The sequence below is a fragment of the Bombus vancouverensis genome, chromosome 3, assembly GCF_051014615.1.
Source record: "Bombus vancouverensis nearcticus chromosome 3, iyBomVanc1_principal, whole genome shotgun sequence".
In the NCBI taxonomy this organism is placed as follows: domain Eukaryota; kingdom Metazoa; phylum Arthropoda; class Insecta; order Hymenoptera; family Apidae; genus Bombus; species Bombus vancouverensis.
In genome coordinates this window covers 19799811-19818007 of record NC_134913.1, presented here as the reverse complement: position 1 = coordinate 19818007, position 18197 = coordinate 19799811, and the positions used below count along the sequence as shown (strand labels likewise).

At 42.6% G+C, this 18197-nt stretch overlaps 3 protein-coding genes across 7 annotated transcripts in view; 1 reads left to right on the top strand and 2 right to left on the bottom strand.

Moving 5' to 3' along the window:
• The first annotated feature begins 5905 nt into the window (after positions 1-5905).
• On the top strand, positions 5906-12495 carry LOC117153952 (nose resistant to fluoxetine protein 6). The gene is made up of 13 exons (XM_076617315.1): positions 5906-6963; positions 7456-7700; positions 7933-8126; positions 8910-9034; positions 9142-9384; positions 9496-9703; positions 9783-9948; positions 10040-10119; positions 10201-10296; positions 10402-10531; positions 10617-10791; positions 10872-11014; positions 11095-12495. Exons 1-13 carry the CDS (start codon positions 6723-6725, stop codon positions 11218-11220), a joined length of 2172 nt encoding a protein of 723 aa, XP_076473430.1. The 5' UTR covers positions 5906-6722; the 3' UTR covers positions 11221-12495.
• Positions 11428-15030, bottom strand: mtm (phosphatidylinositol-3-phosphate phosphatase). 3 transcript variants are annotated; one of them, XM_076617317.1, is made up of 11 exons: positions 14898-15030; positions 14541-14672; positions 14209-14425; positions 14014-14121; positions 13285-13737; positions 12774-13221; positions 12516-12691; positions 12342-12449; positions 12073-12257; positions 11798-12002; positions 11428-11714 (listed from the first exon to the last, which is right to left on the bottom strand). In XM_076617317.1, exons 3-11 carry the CDS (start codon positions 14332-14334, stop codon positions 11562-11564), a joined length of 1962 nt encoding a protein of 653 aa, XP_076473432.1. In that variant the 5' UTR covers positions 14335-14425; positions 14541-14672; positions 14898-15030; the 3' UTR covers positions 11428-11561. The 3 variants fall into 3 exon arrangements, with proteins under 3 accessions (XP_076473432.1, XP_076473433.1, XP_033184388.1); XM_076617318.1 differs by lacking the exon at positions 14014-14121; XM_033328497.2 differs by lacking the exons at positions 14014-14121; positions 14209-14425; positions 14541-14672 and having other exon boundaries at positions 14898-15017.
• tow (target of wingless) overlaps positions 14774-18197 on the bottom strand; it is a 37244-nt gene continuing 33820 nt past the window's right edge. For 2 of the 3 annotated variants that reach the window (XM_033328499.2, XM_076617319.1), the window contains exon 4: positions 16004-17902. In XM_033328499.2, the coding sequence (XP_033184390.1) occupies positions 17216-17902 (687 nt within the window). In that variant the 3' untranslated portion in view covers positions 16004-17215. Of the gene's footprint in view, positions 17903-18197 lie in introns of all 3 variants that reach the window. The other variant, XM_033328498.2, reaches the window with a different exon arrangement.

Below are 18197 nucleotides of genomic sequence, written 5' to 3'. Positions count from 1 at the left end.
GCATCGTTGGCTCTTGCAACGATGCTGTTGCCAGAACGCGTTTCGTAATAATTTGAATTACTGATTTCGAGCTACATATATCGATGATCTATAACCAGTTTTTTTTGTGCCAATCGTCGTTAACTCTTTTCGTTCGTGCGCACGAAAAAAAAAATATATATATATATTTTTATATGTTAGGTTAAAATTACGATTTCATTTTTATATCGTTAAAAATGCGAAGCTACGAACGATAAAGGTTGTTTATCGTACAGCCTAGTTTTCTCGTTTGACTCGCCCGTTCTTGCTTACCGACTCGATGACGAATTTAATTTGTTCTCTGCCCCCCCACGTCGCTGCGTATCACCGCACGAAAGTTTGAAACGTTATTACTTTGCTGTCAAAGAGGTTATATCTCTTCTCGGAGGGTGAGCATCCCGCGTGAGCATACCGAGGACTAAAGAAAAACGCGAGAGGATTTTCCAACCACCGTACTGAAAGACGCGTTGGTCGCTAAGGTGTTCCGCGATAGCGTGTAAATAAAAATTAGGTTAGAAAGCAATCGTCCTTTGCGAGCGACATTTTTTCGTACACCCGACTGAAACGCGAAATTGCCGTTTTTATCGCGCGTTACGAATATTGTGCAACTGGTGTTACGAGTATTAATAACGACGTCGCGCATTCCTCAAAAAACGCGCGACTTCTCCTTTGCACCATTCCCGATCACTGTCCCGAGTACTCGTTACCTTTGTAGAAACGTCGCGAACGCGGCATCGATTTCTAGCGTTCGTTCGTCGTCGCGAAATATCGCCGAACTCGACCTGAATTCTAGTTTCCGAGATTTATCAATTTTCGAGATATCGATAAAAAACCGTCTGTACGGACCTTTGCCTATACGACTGTTCTCGCTGTATGGTGGTCGACCGTCGAGCAGCGACCATGACGCAACGCCGATATCGGTTTCCATATCTATAGGGTGTCCCACTCGACGTATTCGACTACTTTTTCCTATACGCGTAACCGGCGATCCATCGGTATTACCTTTCGATCTGGATCGGGTCAATGGCGCGATAATAATCCGGTTGCCGCACCGCGAGACGTTTAATCGCCTCGAACAACGAAAGTCGCGAACAACGAAAGAGCGACGAAAGTCGCAACGATCCATTTTGCGTCTCCGACGTTCGATCTTCGTAGGGATTCGTAGACATCAACGGGCTGTTGAACGGTCAACGACGACGACGACGACGACGACGACGACGACGACGACGACGATCGTATCGGTAACGCGTGTACGACGGGAACTCGATGTACGGTACCGAAAGCTGCGTATTAACATCTCGCAGATGGATAAATACGGCGAGATAAAAGAGATAAAATCTCATGTCCCAGGCGTTTACTTTATCGAAACTTTTTCCTCTTTTTCTACGCTCCGACCGACAGAGGCTGCTTGTATCGAACGCGACTCGCGATCGATACATTTGCGATATATAAGCGCAAGCGAGGCGTTTGTCGAAAAAATCGCATTCGGCGTGCGAATCGACCTATCGTTGACGGGAGAAAGAGGAGAAGAACGCGAACGAATTTTGAGTGTAACGTCCTCTCGTGTCGCTTCTGTACGCGCTGTGTAACGCTCTCGGCGTTTCACGCGCCATACCGAATATACTTGGAGTAAAATTACGTTTTATCCGGATACGAGGGGAAATACGAAATTGTAACTTCGCGCGATAACGAAAAATAAACGTTCGTTTCCCGAGAAACGCTGAAACTCGACGTTTTCAGATTTTTTTCTTTTTTTCCATTTTTCGTGTACTCTTCGTACGTACGTCTCGAGAATCGCCGATAACGGTCAATAACGCAAAATAAATAGTTTCGTTGTTCGAGTAAATGTTAAAGTAATGACGATAGTATTTAAAATTTACGTTTGTTTGCGTAGCGTAGTTGCATCACGAACGGAAATGCAAATGGGTGATTTTTTTTACAACAACCTTCCAACGTTCGTCGCATCGTTAATGCAAATTAATATCGATTAGTTCCATTTCTCTTAATCCGTGCGGCGAAAAAAACGCTCTGTTTTTGCGGCATCGTCGTCGATTATATTTCCAACATGGAACACGGCGACAGCTGAAAAGTTAAAGTCAAAGTCTAAACGTCGGTCGAGTTTTCACGCGATCGCCACTCTTTTAACCCGATCTATCGAAATTCTATCCGAAACTTTGCCAAGATCGGTTACGTACTATCGTATCGGCGTACGTATCTGCTGCTGATAGTTTTTGCCAATCTGCCAGTACGATTATTTAATTTTTTGATACACCTGGTATACGGTACCATGTGCTCGTCTCTTTCGCGACATAATTTCGCGACATAATTTCAGGCGATCGGTGCAAAGTTTAAGAGGCCGTTGCATCTCGATTTGATCGCTGTTCGAACGTCCGTGGGAATTTCATTGCGAATATTGCTTGGCAAAAGGAGAGGGCAAATTTTGCAAGCAGAATGTTGTTGCACGAAGCGGACGTGTAATCGTTGCGCGTCGCAATCCAAAAACATTGGAAACGATTTATCGCGTGCCATTCTCCTAACAAAAACTCGCTACGTACGTGCATACTACCGCGCAACTCCTATTCGCCAACGATACGAGGTTGCATCGTAAGTTCGTTTCGACGTTGATGTTCCGATGCGAGCATCTTTATACGCGAGACGAACGGAAGCGAGGAAATCGGAGTTGGAAGTGGACGTCGTCGAAGCTCGCGTATAAAAAGCACCGCGCGAACGATCTATGGTTATCGGAAGAGGTCGCGGATAAACGATCCATCTATAGCTCGCTCGTAGCCAAAATTAAGAGAGAAGAGAATAGAATAGCGCGATTATCGCGTAAACAGTTTGCACAATGCGGTATCGCAAAGACGCGTTACTTGCTGAAACTACCGCGCACGTACCCTGCTGCTGGTACGTAGCCAGTACCGGTTCGCGTAATTCATAGATTCGCGTGGCAGACGCGCAGAGGTCGAAAAGTCGATTCGCAACTGCCGATTGGACATACACGCGTGCAAGAAATTCTAAGCATCGGCGCACGCGATCGAACGACGCGCGTCTATCGTTGCTTGAAATTGCGAGAAAGAGAAAAGCGAGGAGCGCGGATAACCTTTTTGCGCGAAGGAACGAGAAGCAGAAGGACGGCTTGGAAAAAAGGGTTACGTTGTGCTTCGGGCTATAATCCCGCCGCGTCGACTCTCGCACGGCGAACGCGATAGCGAAAGAATTTCTCTGCCGCTTCGATCACATCCCGCCGCGTTCTACACGAAATCTAAAATTAACCGTTCGCACGATGGCTCGATTCGCGATCGTCGTGAACGAGTTACGAACGCGTATATTCGCTAAACTTTTTCCTCCTGTGACGCACATAAATTAATTTATGTTAAACGTGTTTGCGGCACATCGAACGATACATCGTGTTTACTTCGAACGCGAGGTTCGCGCTGCACGGCTATTGTGGTTTTTGCTCGACGAATTAAGGGAAAAGAGGTCGACACGCCGGTTCGCGATCGCTTCGAGCTGTCTCGAGGTTTCAAGGTGCAACGAAAAACGTTTCGCCGCAGCCGTACATGGACCAAAGAAGCGAGACGCTCGGTGTTCCGCCATGCTCGATCGAACGTCGATCAGCCTTGTCGCGAAATCGCCGATCGACGAAACGTTCGTCCGTCTTTACCGCGTGTTGTCGTTCTCGCCTCTTGTACCTGTTAGGAGAAACGCGAGCAACGCGTTGATCGTCGTTCGTTATTATCGTCGTCGTTGAATCGATTACAGGCAAAGCGAGATCCTTTTCTGCCGATATTCCACGAATAACTTGCGAAAGCGCGATTCGTCGCTATCTTACGCGTATCCTTGACATTATTCGTTCCTCTCCTCGAGAAAAGGTGTAGCCACGTTAGGTGGATTTGGCCGGCGGATCGGGTCTCTATACTCCAAATGGTCGGGACCATTACATAAACTTTCGTGTTTTCGCGAAGACGGCAAAAGGGAGTGGCCGTTCGAAGGAAAACGAAACTCGCCAACGATCCGTGTCATCGACGGATCGCGTTCCAGATACAAAAACGGATAATTAAGATCGCGTTGTTACGTACGACGATGTTACAACCTCGCGTTCGACACAGAAGCGACGATCGTTACTTTTTTTTTTTTTTACGTTAATGATTCGTAAAAAGAAAAAAATCGTATGAAACGAGCGGTCGGCGAGGCGGAAACGTGACATTTACGTCGTCGCGTCGATTCACGTCGATTCACGCTTCTTCCGAACCGACAAAAGCTTCTCCATCCATCGCGTCCCAGCAACGCGCAACTACGTCAACGATGTCCCGCACAAGGTTGATCTTTTTTCCAGTTACGTCGACGACGCTTCCAGCGACTCATCGCGATCGTTAATTTATAAAAATTTTGCGGTTTGACAGGATTCCTGTTTTTTGACTCGACTGTTATTCGCGTCGATTTATAACCTCCATTATATTCGCTTATTTTTACAGCGATTTGCAGCCCACGTTCCTTTATAACCTTGCGTTATTTTCGTCTTATTACATTGTTTCTCTCCTTCGTTATATTTTGTCTTTAATTTGGGCAAATTTTGCAGAAACGTTTGTTCTTGCGAGAAGCAACTTTTTAACGAGTTCGTATTCGTTTTACGTGGAGTCGAAAGCGAAAGCGCTTCTATCTGGCGGATCGATCGCCACTCGTAGAAATCGCAAGAATTCGTTCGGTCGAAATAATAACAAAAATAGCAAATGAAAGTGAAAAGGCGAACAATTGGGCGAAAAATCGGACGAATCGTCGAGTTTTTCCACGACCAGGTCGTGCTACGTTCGAAATCGACGATATATCGCGCAAACACGATGTACGCAATCTGCTCGTGTTCGTCGATGTGTTCGGTCAAGAAATAATTTTTGCGCCAACAGTCACGATAACTAAACGCTCGGGATTAGTGTTCTCGCCCCCCCCCCCAAAAAAAAAAAATCGTATTAAATAGAAATATTTTGCACGTACGAGCGTCGATTACGTAAAGACACGGAAACGAAGACAAGACAGCCAAGTATTATTTTCATAATATATGCGTCGTTAATCATGAATTCGAGGCGTACGAAAAATGTCAAAGACTGGCGATATTTTTCGCTGGAGCAGCAGGAGCAGGAGCAGGAGGAGCAGGAGGAGCAGGAGGAAGAGGAGGAGCAGGAGGAGGAGGAGGACGGGAGAAAAAGAGGAAAAGTCGACTGGACTTTCAAAGTCGAATTTCAACGAAACCTCTCGGAGCGATGTTCGTCAAAAACAGAGAGGACGACGAGGAATTTGAACGATCTTAAACGCGCACTCGACGCTCCGAAGACAATACGATCTTGTTAATCAAACAAAAGTCATCGTGCGCGAGTAATTTTTTCATGGCTGTTTCAACATTCGGCTTCGGAACGAGCGAGCGCAAACGCGAGAAACGGTGGTCCGCCGAGGACGAATTCTGTTCCCTATCGGAGTCGGATAAATTTGTAGGCGCGTGCTACGTTGCGGCGAAATTCGATGAAGTAACGAGCCGACCGAGACTTTACCTAATCGCGCCAATAAAATAAGAATGCTAATTGCGCGCAACCGGCGAACGTAAAATCTCGTGGAAGGAGCGTTAAACGCGCGCCCGAGACCGAGAGTGAAAGTTTTTGAAAGAAAACGAACCGCGATGGGCAGGGCGCGGGACAGGCGAAAGAACGAAGAAGCTCGCTCGTCCGATTCGGAGATTCTATCGCGGTTACGCGTACCCGCGTCCGTTCGACGAAGCGACATAAACCGAAAAGCGGAGCAACCGCGTATCGTGCGATGCTCGCAACTCGCGTAGGCGACCCGCTGGCATTAGAAAACCAGTCGTACCACGTATCTGCCGAGGTTTTGACTCCTTTTTCGTCGAGTCGCGTACTCGCCGATTCGCGATCTCGATTCGTCGTACCGCCGACGGAGTTGCCAGTGACGAACGAGCTCGTCGACCGTCTCCGACGATGCGTGGTACAGCGAACAGGTAGTATTTCGACAAATTAGAGGCGACTGAACGAAGAAGGAGGTGCGCGGCGTGACGTCGGCGAGCTCGTACGAGTCGAGCGGAGAATTTTTGAATAAATCGACCGATTTTGAAAATTAATTCGACGAAAACGCTCCCCTCGTCCGTGACCCTAAGGAAGCACGAGGCGAGAAGAGGAAAAAGGCGGTACCGATAAAGGAGAACGGACAGAAAAATATCGCAGGTAGATGGAACATTTGCAACGAGGATTCGTCGGTACGTCCTAGGGATAATAGCTGGTGGAGACAAAACGCGTAGTAGGGTGGGGGGTGTGCTGGTGTGACTTCAAAGCCAACAACGATGACGATGCAGACCACGAGGACGGCTTGCTTTCCATTTGGATTCTGTGATTACTCCTCCTGTACGGCAGTCCTTTCCCGTTCGTCGTATCTCCATGGTCGGTGCTCTCATGCAAATAAATCGTGTGTTCCTTGCTGGAAACGCGTTGTCTCGCCGCGATCTCGTCCAACGTCGTTGATTCTCTCGAGCTTCGTTCAACGAGCGAGTCGCGTACAACCCTGTGTCGTATCGTCGATTCGAACGTAGTATCGAGACCGCAGCAACTCGACTTCGTCGCCACGAAGAAAATAATGCTGGTTCGCGCGATCGCCGATTTTTCTCGACAGTGAATTTCGATAATCCAAGTGTAAAAATTACGTCGCGAAGCATGGAGCGTGGCAAAATTTCCTCGTGCTCCTTCCTCTTCTTCTTCCTCTTCTTTTCGTTCTTATTAACGACCTTTTGCGCGTCCGTCCGAGCGACCGCGCAAGACCCGGTCACCATGAGGCAGATACTTCCAGTGTACGCGATTATGGAGAACATCGATCTTCTGAATTCCAGCAGATGTCGGACGGAGATAGAAGAATTTCGTAACGCGGTGGACGAACGAGTAACTTGGGGTCTCAGAGGTTAACAGAACTTTTAAGATATTTCCGTGTAACAAAATCGCCATCGTCGTATATCACGTTCGCCGCTCTGTTTCGTAACGCGTCGTTTCTGTTGTTCGCATGCATGGAATGCGTTAACACCGCGGAAAATTCGACTCGGTAACAATAAAAACAAGGGTTGCGCAACCGCGAGAATTCTTCTCGGCGTGATTACATCGAGTTACATCGCATTACGCGGCGATTGTGTCAGATGCGTAATTTTTTGTCCAGCCAACCCCCGATCCCGAGACTTTCTTCGCGCGTTGCACAAGAAACTAGTTTCTTAGGTCGGAGCGCGTAAAAGCGGCGATCGTGATCGCTCTTGTTCCCCTTTTCCCCGTCCGATCAGATGCAACTGGCCGCGTTTAAACGCGAAACGCCGAACCATGCGCTCGATTTTACCGCCGTTTCCCGTTCTCTTATCGCCAAGCGTAGCACGAGCCGGCCCGATTATCGTATCATGTATTTTTCAAGCGATGGACACCAGTGGCGTGCCACCCAGAGGATTTCTCTATGGGAATAATCTTTGGTTAGGAGATCAAAAAGGTTGCTATATGCTCTCTGAAAATACCACGCTACCTCTCTCGGAGAAGACACGAAAGAACAATTCGATATACCGGAATCCGAACGAGGAGTTTCCACCTTTTCAGCTTCGTTTCTTTGTTGGACGTATGTGGCACAATAGCACCGTGCAATATCATATAGAAACGGAAAAGGAAGTAAGCACGTGGATATTTTACAGTTTGTATCTATCTATAGCTCGAATCTATAGCTGCGACGATCGGAGTACGGAGTACGCGCAACGCGCGTTGCCGTACCGGCGATCGTTTACGTTCGCCCCGTTAAAATAATCCACCGGACATTTACATACGTTCTACGAGCTTTTATCGTCGTAACGGGCTATCGCGCGTTTCGCACATTTCACAGATTTCAGAGATTACGCTTTTTTAGAACATGATCACGCTTGGACTTTGTTTGCCGGCATCCTGCAGCAAACGCGATGTAGCCACGATGCTGGATAAAGTGTTCCACGACGAAACTCTTTTGATCGGAAAACTTTTTTCCACTGGCTTCAAATTGATCGAAGTCAACGATTTGGTGAACGATCGTCAATGGCTGCTCTCTGCGAAGATGATCTCCATCATGTATGTAAATTTCGAACGTACAACGAACGCCTAACTAAAGCGATGGAAAATGTTTCGGACGAAGCTCGAACGCTTTCGAGGTGAAACCTAATTTCACGCGATTAGCGTTTTTTTTTCGTAGAGGACGGACGAAGGTCAAATTTCTTCTCTCGAGTAGAACCGCCTGTGTATTATTTCGCGCGTATCGACTCTTTCAAACGCTCCGCGTCGACGATCGTCGAGGTAAAAGTATTCGAAGGATTTGTCGTATATTTTTCGTTAAAGAGTAATCGATTGAAAAGTTTTCGACGCGTCAAAGTCGGAAATATCTTCGGGATTGTTGACTTTGTCGGTATCGAACCCCAATGTTTTCTTAAGCGGAATGTTCTAAAGAGTCGATACGTGATAATGGCTATAGCAATCGCTTAAGAAACAAAAGCCGCTTTCTTCTTTCTCTACGAAACTCGACAAATGCTCTTCTTTTTGTACGAGGCAAAGTTGATATTTCGAATATTCGCGTCGTGTATCTCACTCGTTGATTTCAAATACATTCGACGAATCGTCGATTCGTTTAACATCGTACGTTGATGCTTTTTCGCGTAGAAATTTGTTCGTTAGGAAAAAGGCTACCCGCGTCGAATCACGTCTCCCTCTGAAACCGTTCGACTTTCCTTTGAAACGTTTTTCGTTCGAATCGTTACTTGCGCGGCGATTCGAACGATCCCAGTCGCACGCACTGCCCTGTATATCGCGATCGAACGTTCCATGAAACATCGACTAGAAACTTTAAAACTTTGATTACAGGGGATTTTTGCTATTGTTAGTTGCTATCGCGATAGCAGCCACGCTATACGATTTGTTCGTATACCGACGGGCAAAAGAACACAGGAAAAAGGAATTTCTTACCTTTGAAAATAACAATACGAGCGGTAAGCGATACGCGCATCGACGCTTGGTACTATTTAACGCGTAATTAATAATAAAAACAAAACGCTCGAGTAACCAATTCACGTAACGTACGATCAACTGTGAACAGAATTGAAGAGCGAAGCAGAAGAGAAATGCGATACCGATCACGAAGAACCGGTACTCTCAGAGTCGAAGCAGCAGAGTCGTCTCATCCAGTATCTTCTCTGTTTTTCGCTTGCTTCCAATATACAGCAAATATTTCATCGCGAGAACAGCGAAGATAATACGCGCATGTTCCACGGCCTGAAATTCTTGGGAATGGTATGGATTATTACGGCGCACTCCGTCTTCTACTCGCTTCACACAATGAGTAAGAGATGAATTTTAATCGATTTTAATTTCGCCGATCCGATCCCATTCGATTTCCCATCTTTTTCACCTTTTCTTTCTTTCTTTTTGACGAAACGAATCGCCTACACAGGTAACAAAGTCGTTCTCTATACGATAACCGATACTATGCCCGCGCAAATCCTAAGCAACGCGACGTATTCCGTGGACACGTATTTCTTCATAAGTGGCTTTCTGTTAACGCATATATTTCTGAAGCAACGAGAAAAAGACAAGAGAATTCCGCCTATTACAGCAAGGACGAGTCAACTTATTAGAATGCTCGTGAAACGATACGTCAGGTATGGTATAGTGTTATAGATGCGCATCTGGTTCGATCGACGAAATTTCAACGATAATGAAACGAACGTTACTTCGAAGGATTACGCCTGCATATTTCATCGTTATATTGATCGTGATACTGAATTTTGCCTGGCATGATCGGGTCTCGTTAGTTCTTCCTTTTGAGCAACCGAGTTCGAAATGCTCGAAATATTGGTGGACCAATATACTCTACATCAACAACTTCTACAATTGGGACGAGTTAGTACGTGTGATTATACTCGATAATTTACTAGACGATAAACGTCGTTTGCGTTACTAGAAAAGAATCATTTCAGAAAAAGTAATACTTTCAGTGCCTGACCTGGAGTTGGTACCTACCCAATGATATGCAGTTCTTCATATTTGGCAGTATTCTCCTAATGTTATCCGTCACGTGAGCTTATAATTTGCTATTTCTAATCGTTCGCCGTCTAGTTTTATCCGATCGATAAACTTAATCGAAGGTTATTTTCAGACATTACAATATCGCCCTGGGAATAGGCGGTGTTACGCTGCTCTCGTCCATAGGATCAAGCCTTTACATAGCGTACACTCTCGATTACCAACCTTCGTAAGCAGAAAAATAATAAAGAAAAATAATACAAAATGTTTCCAACTTTATCTACCATAGGCAATGCATAGAACATGTACATTATACATATATTTACTTTCCTAGATTGGACGAACAATATAGGACGTTGACGTACCTTTATGTACGGCCTTGGATCAGAATACCGCCGTATCTCATAGGAATGATCACGTGCCAACTTCTTACAAAGTGGAATTACAAAGTGGATTTATCAAAAGTAACATATTCCGTTTCTACCAGTTTCTTCGTTATACGTACATTTCCGCGCATCGTTAAACCACACGATCGAATCTATGTTTCAGAGAAGCTTGATCATTGGTTCGACATTGGCTATTTTATGTAATTCTGTGATTCTATTCGGCACGGTGATCAGAGACATGCCCTTGAGCATATCCGTCCTTTATATAGGCTTGAGTAGAGCAGGCTGGGCCATGGGCATTGCCTGGCTCATAGTTACGTGCGCGACGAATCACGCCGGTAAATCCACGTTTCTTTAAATCGTCTTCTCTTCGCTGAAAATACTACGTTTCTATCGCAATATTTTTTTACGCTTGCAGGTATGGCGAGGAAATTCTTGTCGCTAAATTTTTTCGTTCCTTTGAGTAGATTAACCTACTGTGCCTATCTGATAAATCCTATTCTTATACTTTCGTTACATTCGATACGTGTTTATCCCTTTATCGCCGATGAAATCGTGATTGTAAGTATAATCGAATAATTTCGTTCGAACAATTCCGGCGTAATTTTAATATGGCCTAATAACGTTTTCTCCTCTTTCAGGGTGCTTTGTCCCTTGCAATGGTTATCTGTACTTTTATCCTTTCGATTCTGATATCCGCAGTAGGAGAAGTGCCGTTTATATTGCTCCTTCGATTACACAATAATCCACAAGGAAGAAAGAAATGAGTGCACACTAATAAATGTCTCCGAGTCCTTTGATCGATAAACTAATGGAACGAAGTCTCACACGCATACACACACGAAACTTCCAAACATTCCACTTTATCACGATGTTGTCCCGGTTCGATGCAATAATTCATCGTTTCAGAAAACATTCGTAACTTTATTTACTATTTCGTAATACCTGGGAAGGCGAATTAATTTATAGAATCATTTGCGCAAAAGTTGTAAACGTTCTTCTTTATCAACGAGCATTTTGTACATAGCGATATGATTCGAGCGAAAAGACGAAGCTCATATACAAATAACTACAGATCACTGAAGAATGAGAAAGAATCTTTGCCGTGCTATGAGTGAACCGGCGAATGTATCCTAGGTGGTGCCGGCGACGTCATTGAACGATTTGCTCGACTAGCCTGTTCGCGACGACCTTCCTCCAGTTGCTTTTCCAGTTGTTCCTTCAAGACTAGTAGTTCTCTTGTTCGTTGATAAACAGGATCCTTCGAGAACACGGTGAAAAGAACGCGTAACCGATGATTTAAGTTCACCTATGGAAATTAAATCGCTAGGACGTTTTACATACCTGCTGTCGCATACTGGGATTCCATCTACAATACAGACTTTTCCACGGCTTGATATACCTCATACTAGCGATTGGCATTAGAACGAGCTGGTAATTAGGAGCAGCCCAGTACAAAGGATTTTGATACAAGGATAACTGACTATTCGTATACGACCATAACGAGACAGTTTTTTGTTTCACTTGTTCGTGAACTCGTTCGCGTTCGCTGTAGACGTATTTATAAACGGATAGTTATAACAGACACACAACGGCTTTACGGAAAATATTTCGCATACCTGCTAAATAGAAATGTGCCAAATCTACAAGAGTATAAATGATCGAGTATAGTGATTAGAAAGTGTTCGTTAAACTCGAATGCATTGGGAAACTGTCGACTTATTTGCCACACACAGTCCATAAACTGTAAAAATACTGGAGATCTATCCGCGTCGCTATGATGTTCGACACCATGACCGATCCTCTAAAATACATTATTAGAATTGTATATCATTTTCACTTCGACGTGCGTGATACCTAATTTAACTACGTATGCATCGTCGCATACCTGCTGAAATTTATGACCAAAACTTAGCCATTCCTTTTCTATAAGCACTTCAAAACCTTTGATGGTTCTGTAATACGGATCTAACATTAACATGGCGAGAGCCGTGAGCTGTAAAAAGTTATAAATATTAAGAATACATTAAGTTTTAAGCGCACTTCGTTGTTTCTTAATTACCTGTGCTGTTCTATCCCAACCGTCCGAACAGTGCACTAGTACCGAAGTTTTATGATTTTCAACTTTATCTACAATTCGTAGCGCTCCCGCAAGTACATATTTTATATGTTTCAACCAAACGGTAGATTCTATTCCTGATAGCCATCTGGCCTCGTCAATCGTTGGAAAGCATAATTCTAAATGATAATCGCTAATATCGATAATAATTTCTTATTGTCAACTTAATAAAATTATTAGCGACTAAAATTATATATCTACCTTTTAACTTTCTCAGGCTCTCTCTCATTACATGTATATTGTGAATATCAAGAAATACGAGCTCTGCATTTTGATAAGCGTCCTCGCTCTCGTAACCACCACCTTTAGCTTTGTTCGCAACTGCGTTAGGCATTGGTCTAGCGTCCATAATAAAAAGTTTGTGACTTTGCGCATTGGCATCCATTATTAGCTGAACGTATCGTTCGTCCTCGCGACTACGCTTGCCACCAACGCCTACCAACGGTTGAGCGCAACGAGTTATCGTTGCCTGACTCTCTGGGTGGATCCACGATAATACCGGGAGCCTTCCTCTACTTCGAAAGGCTGCCGATGCTTGTAAATCTTCGTCGGTTGCTGCCGCAGGTACTGCCCATACGACTGGATAACTATCGCATACTGAATACGTATCGTTGATTTTCGATATCTTCCACATATCGTTGTTTACACCCTGAAAATAATCGTGACGTCAATACGTCTCCTGGTTATTAATTAACGTCATAACAATCTTTACCATTCGTTTTAATTCGGCTATAGGCTCGTAAACGTTCCATCCATTTTCAGGAAACGTCTCGGAATATTCGAACGCGAAAAGAGGTAATTTATGAGACAGAGGAAACGAATACTGTTGAAGTTTCTCAAAAACATCTCTCCTGGAATGATTCTCTTGCTTGTGAGCGAATCTAAGATTTCGCATGTCTTTACAGAACACTTCGATGCCATAGGAGTTTTCGCCTTTGCTAGAAGCGCCACCGACTTTCTCTATTCTACTAACAACCCCTAGTGGTACCTCGACTACGTAAGGTGTCTCGCGGTCTACACTCCGAAAATGAAGCTTGTAATTTGTAATGCTAAGAATTCCTCTGACTGGCCCTGAGTAAGGACATACGTAAGTTACTTCGTGAGCAATGCCTTGTACACGCTCTCCGTTTAAAAGAGGTGGACCTGTTTCACCACCGGATAAATTCTGTAAAAGAAGAACAAATATGTTGACAGGGCAAACGTTAAATAATTAAACGAACATCTGCTACTTTAGCTAGGTATGTATGTAATATATATATATATATATATATACTGAAAAAGTAAAAGTGACGAAACAGAATTTCTCAACAAGAGATGAAACGTACCAAACGAATGAAATCAAAAACATATTGTCTGGAAAAAAAAAACAAATTCTGATAACATGTAAATGCTCGAGAAATTAGGAAGCTACATTAACTCTAATCATCTATATAGAACTCACTTTTACTTGATTGTCTTTTCTAGCTTCTAAAGCAGAGACAATATTATTATCTGTCGAAGTAGAGCTTGAGGAAAAACTTTTGGAATGTGACGCTTTATCCCAGCTTTCCTAGAGAAGTTCAATGCTTGCATACAGTTGGATATAATTAAGTCTAATTTAAAAACCTGTACTATTGATTAAACCAAAGTATATTACCGATTCTTGACCCATCTTAGAATTAAGAGAGCTACTCTTGCTATCTGAATTGAGGGAATCGGAGCTGGCATTTTTAGAATTGTTTTGCTCGATATTCAAAAGCTCGGCGCTACCTCTCTTCTCCATATTTCCAACTTGTACAGTTTCTTATATTTTCACATCTGGTAAAATATTCATTACATAATTCCACTTACTACATTTTTTTTTAAAATGACACCTTCAAAGACAAAGTATTAAATTTTATTACATATTTATAAGGTATTAAATCGTTTGTTTAAAATTTTTGTTTACATCAACAAATTAAATAATAAATATTTAGAAAAAGTACTTGCTGCGATAGTAATCAAATAATAAATCGTACAACATTTATAAGACAAAATATAATGTATAAGGAACACTAGAGTCACACATCTTCGTCCAAATCACTTAACCTCAAAATCCTGAAAACCTTATCGCTCGAGTCACTGTAAATATAAATTTCTCTAAACATAATTGCACAGAGATAACATTTGAGTATTTACGTAGAACGTAAATTTTAAATACAAAATAAATTCTAACACTGATGTAAACAAAATTTTCTATATTTTATGCCACACCCAGAAGGGTTATAATTATAATTTTTATACATAACAGGATACACTGATCTCACTATTGTTTATATATAAACAGTAATCCCCCAAAACACTAACCTCGTTCATAACGTATTGTACGAAGTATTCTATTATGCTCGATCCTTTCAGTGTAACTCGTGTTTGACAGATATACTTCACTTCAGTTTGGAAACTGAAATATGTTTTTATATAGAAAAGCGCAGGACTGACGTACTTAATATACTTCGCACTACGCTCACTTTAGCGCTGATGACACAACATTATCAGCCAAGTCGTGGCCGATATTATCGGCTATGGCTAAAACATGGTAAATTCTTTCTAAAACGCCTGAAAGTGCGATACAATAAAGAAAAGTAAGCTTCTTATTTTGTATTTTCCAATATCAACCCGATGTACATACTTTACGCGCTATCTACTAATTACTATACTTACGAAGGTACATAAAATATATTGATTCCACACGAAATTGTTCCCGGATTAAATCGCGATCAAAAGTGCTTTCGAAAGGTACTGTTTGATTCACAAAGCCAAAAAAAGAAATTACATTACAAAGCACTCGAATGAAAATTTGAACATTTGAATTTGTTTAAATTAAAATTCAATTACAATTTAAATGCACTTCAATTTAACATTCGGACATTACTTTTACGATACCTTTCCCGTACAAGACAGCCAAATTAAAAAGAAAAAGATATTACGTCAAACCATAAACTTTAGGCTACGATCGACGAACTACATAATTAAAATTTGTATGCACGCTTATCGCTTAAATTTGATTTTTTTAAATGGATGCTGAAATCAGATTAAAATTACATGCTGCAAAATAAATGCATCTAGATTCGTATCGTAGCATAGATATTTCGGGATAATTAAATCTTGTTAGTCGGATGTTTAATCGAACTGTACGTAAACTGCTTGCCACTCTCCTTAGAGGAGTTAAAAATCGTAGATTGCATTTTATACAAGAATTTATATATATCGATCAACGCATATAACTTCATCCTTCTTCCCTCTTCCCCCTTATTTTGACGATAAGTTTGTAAAGTTTTTGCGTAAGAAGCGTTCAAAGTCGCGTAATATTTAAGCGACAGCCTTGATCCGTTTAGGTATACTTAAATTAGTAAAATATATATTCTGGGTTTTCTCAAATGATATCAAAATCTTTCGAATAGGTTCTACGTTAATTATTGGGGAAAATTACGAATTTATTTATAAAAAAAAAAAAATTGCTCAACGGAACAAAATATAGTTGTCAGTGTTCGACGGTGATGCAGCGATTTCGATTAAGTGTATTTCACAATATAGAGCATATTTGTAACATGAAATATAAAACTCTCATCATCAACTATATATATCGTTAACTTTAAACATGGTCAACATATAAATATACAATCATCACGGTAAGTTAAATGTATCCATACAATACATACAATGAATCTATACACGGTACAAGTAAGACCCTACATCTGCTGCTCCTCCCATTTTCTATATTCTGCTTTTCTCCTGTCAGCTCAGATACATACATAAATGCATACACACGTATATGCGAAGTATATATATCTCGGAATACGTTGCTAATACACAATTATACAAAACGCTATAGCGAAATTCGCGATCGCGCGTGTTATTCTTCTATATTTTTTTTTTTTCATTTTGTTTCTCTTTTTCCCTTATAGAAATTTACATTTACCAATGGTACGTAGACATGCTACCGATAAAAAAAAAAAAGAAACAAGATAAACGAAAATATATATATATATGTATATATATACATATAATGTACACATATATAATATACATATATATATTGTATATACATCGAAAAAGTTTCATTTACATGAATTACAAAGAACGGAGTATTGGTTCAACGGATAATTCTCTCTCTCTCTCTCTCTCTCACTCTCTCACTCCCTCTCACAATTTTTCTCATGACATTTAGATTGCTTATTACATGTATAGTAGCATTTTGGCACTTATAGAGAAGAATTTTGTAGACTGTAGATTTTACGCGGAGACGGTGCTATATCTTGTTTGTTTTCTTCTTTAAATGGATCGCAGAATGATTTAGGCCAATACCGAAGTATTTTGCACTCGTGTTTTGTCTGTTGGGTGGTTGCTGTTTGCTGAACATCCGCCAATGGCAACGAAAAAATGTGTACGATATCTTTAGGAACATGCAGAGAAACATCCGTGGTATCTTCTCCGTCTGTTGGTCAGTCTCCAGCCTCGACGGGCTCTCTCTCCTCTACTATTCAGGCGAATAAAGTCATCTCGACGAAGAACCCGAGAGATCCTCGTAGAGTCCTGCTCGTCGTTTTCTCTCTTGATTCGCAAAGTGTGTCTGTGTAGGTGTGTGTGTTGTGTCAGTCTTATCTGGTAGTGTACTGCCAGTCCGGTCACGTCATTTGGGCGGCGTTGAAGCCTCGTTTCCTCGACGTGGTGAAGTGTTGCGGGTTGCTGATCTGATATTGTTGCACGTATGGATTGTTCCTGAGGACATTACCACCAGGCGAACCGGCCGAATATTGCGAAGGTACCGTGATTATCCCGGTTTGTTGCAAATACTGTTCGCGATAGAGCGCCTGTTGCGTCACGTATTCTCCGTTCACAGGATTCTGAGCACCGTAATGAACCTTCACGGTCTTCGCGGATGTCTGATTAGCGTTGCATTCCTTATAACTATCGGGATAACGCAGACCGGTTGGAGAGGATCCAGGCGGCGTGACATTTTTTAAGCTCTGGGTCGGACTCTGGGTGATCGACTCTAACACGTGCCTCGGCATACTTGGCGATGGGCAGTGAGTATCTTGGAGACCGTCTACGCGATTCGCGTTTCTCATGTAAATAGGTGCGCTCTCCGGTCTACCGCCGACTATATTCCTCATTCCTTCTCTGTCTTTCGCGCTTAGACTCTGCCGGGACGCGTTCAACCCTGAGCCACGGTTCTTCATCGCGGACGGGGACGCGTTGTTCAGATCGGACACACTCGACCAGGTTACGCTCGCTAGTTCCCATTGACGAAGAAGATTGGACACTCGTTCAGCTCTGGCTGTCGTGTCCAGACTTTCGTCGTAATCTGGTCCCTGAAAATATAAACGCATAATATTATACAGGATACAATTACACGAGAACCATATCTCAGTCTCAGTTCTAGAAATCAGGATCACGTTAGGATCATCAGGAGCAACCAGTACACGAAAAGGAATCAAGCGAGAAGGAACGAGCATCTTCGAGGCAAACGCATGAGCATTAAATATACAGCCGATGAAATATCGAACAAATTCGTATGCCACGATCGATAAAACATTCGACGGACTGACCAACGCGGCACACGAATTAATATTATTATTGCGACGAGGTCACCGCAAGGTCTACGAA

Excerpts from the sequence above, each read along its gene's own strand:
- mtm (XM_076617317.1), bottom strand. The coding sequence starts at position 14,334 with ATGGAGAAGAGAGGTAGCGCCGAGCTTTTGAATATCGAGCAAAACAAT. Across the intron at positions 13,222-13,284 it reads TAGCCGAATTAAAACGAATG|GGTGTAAACAACGATATGTG; the intron begins GTAAAGATTGTT and ends GATTATTTTCAG. Across the intron at positions 12,692-12,773 it reads GAGCCTGAGAAAGTTAAAAG|AATTATGCTTTCCAACGATT; the intron begins GTAGATATATAA and ends ATTATCATTTAG.
- LOC117153952 (XM_076617315.1), top strand. The coding sequence starts at position 6,723 with ATGGAGCGTGGCAAAATTTCCTCGTGCTCCTTCCTCTTCTTCTTCCTC. Across the intron at positions 6,964-7,455 it reads AGTAACTTGGGGTCTCAGAG|CGATGGACACCAGTGGCGTG; the intron begins GTTAACAGAACT and ends GTATTTTTCAAG. Across the intron at positions 9,704-9,782 it reads CTCGTGAAACGATACGTCAG|GATTACGCCTGCATATTTCA; the intron begins GTATGGTATAGT and ends GTTACTTCGAAG.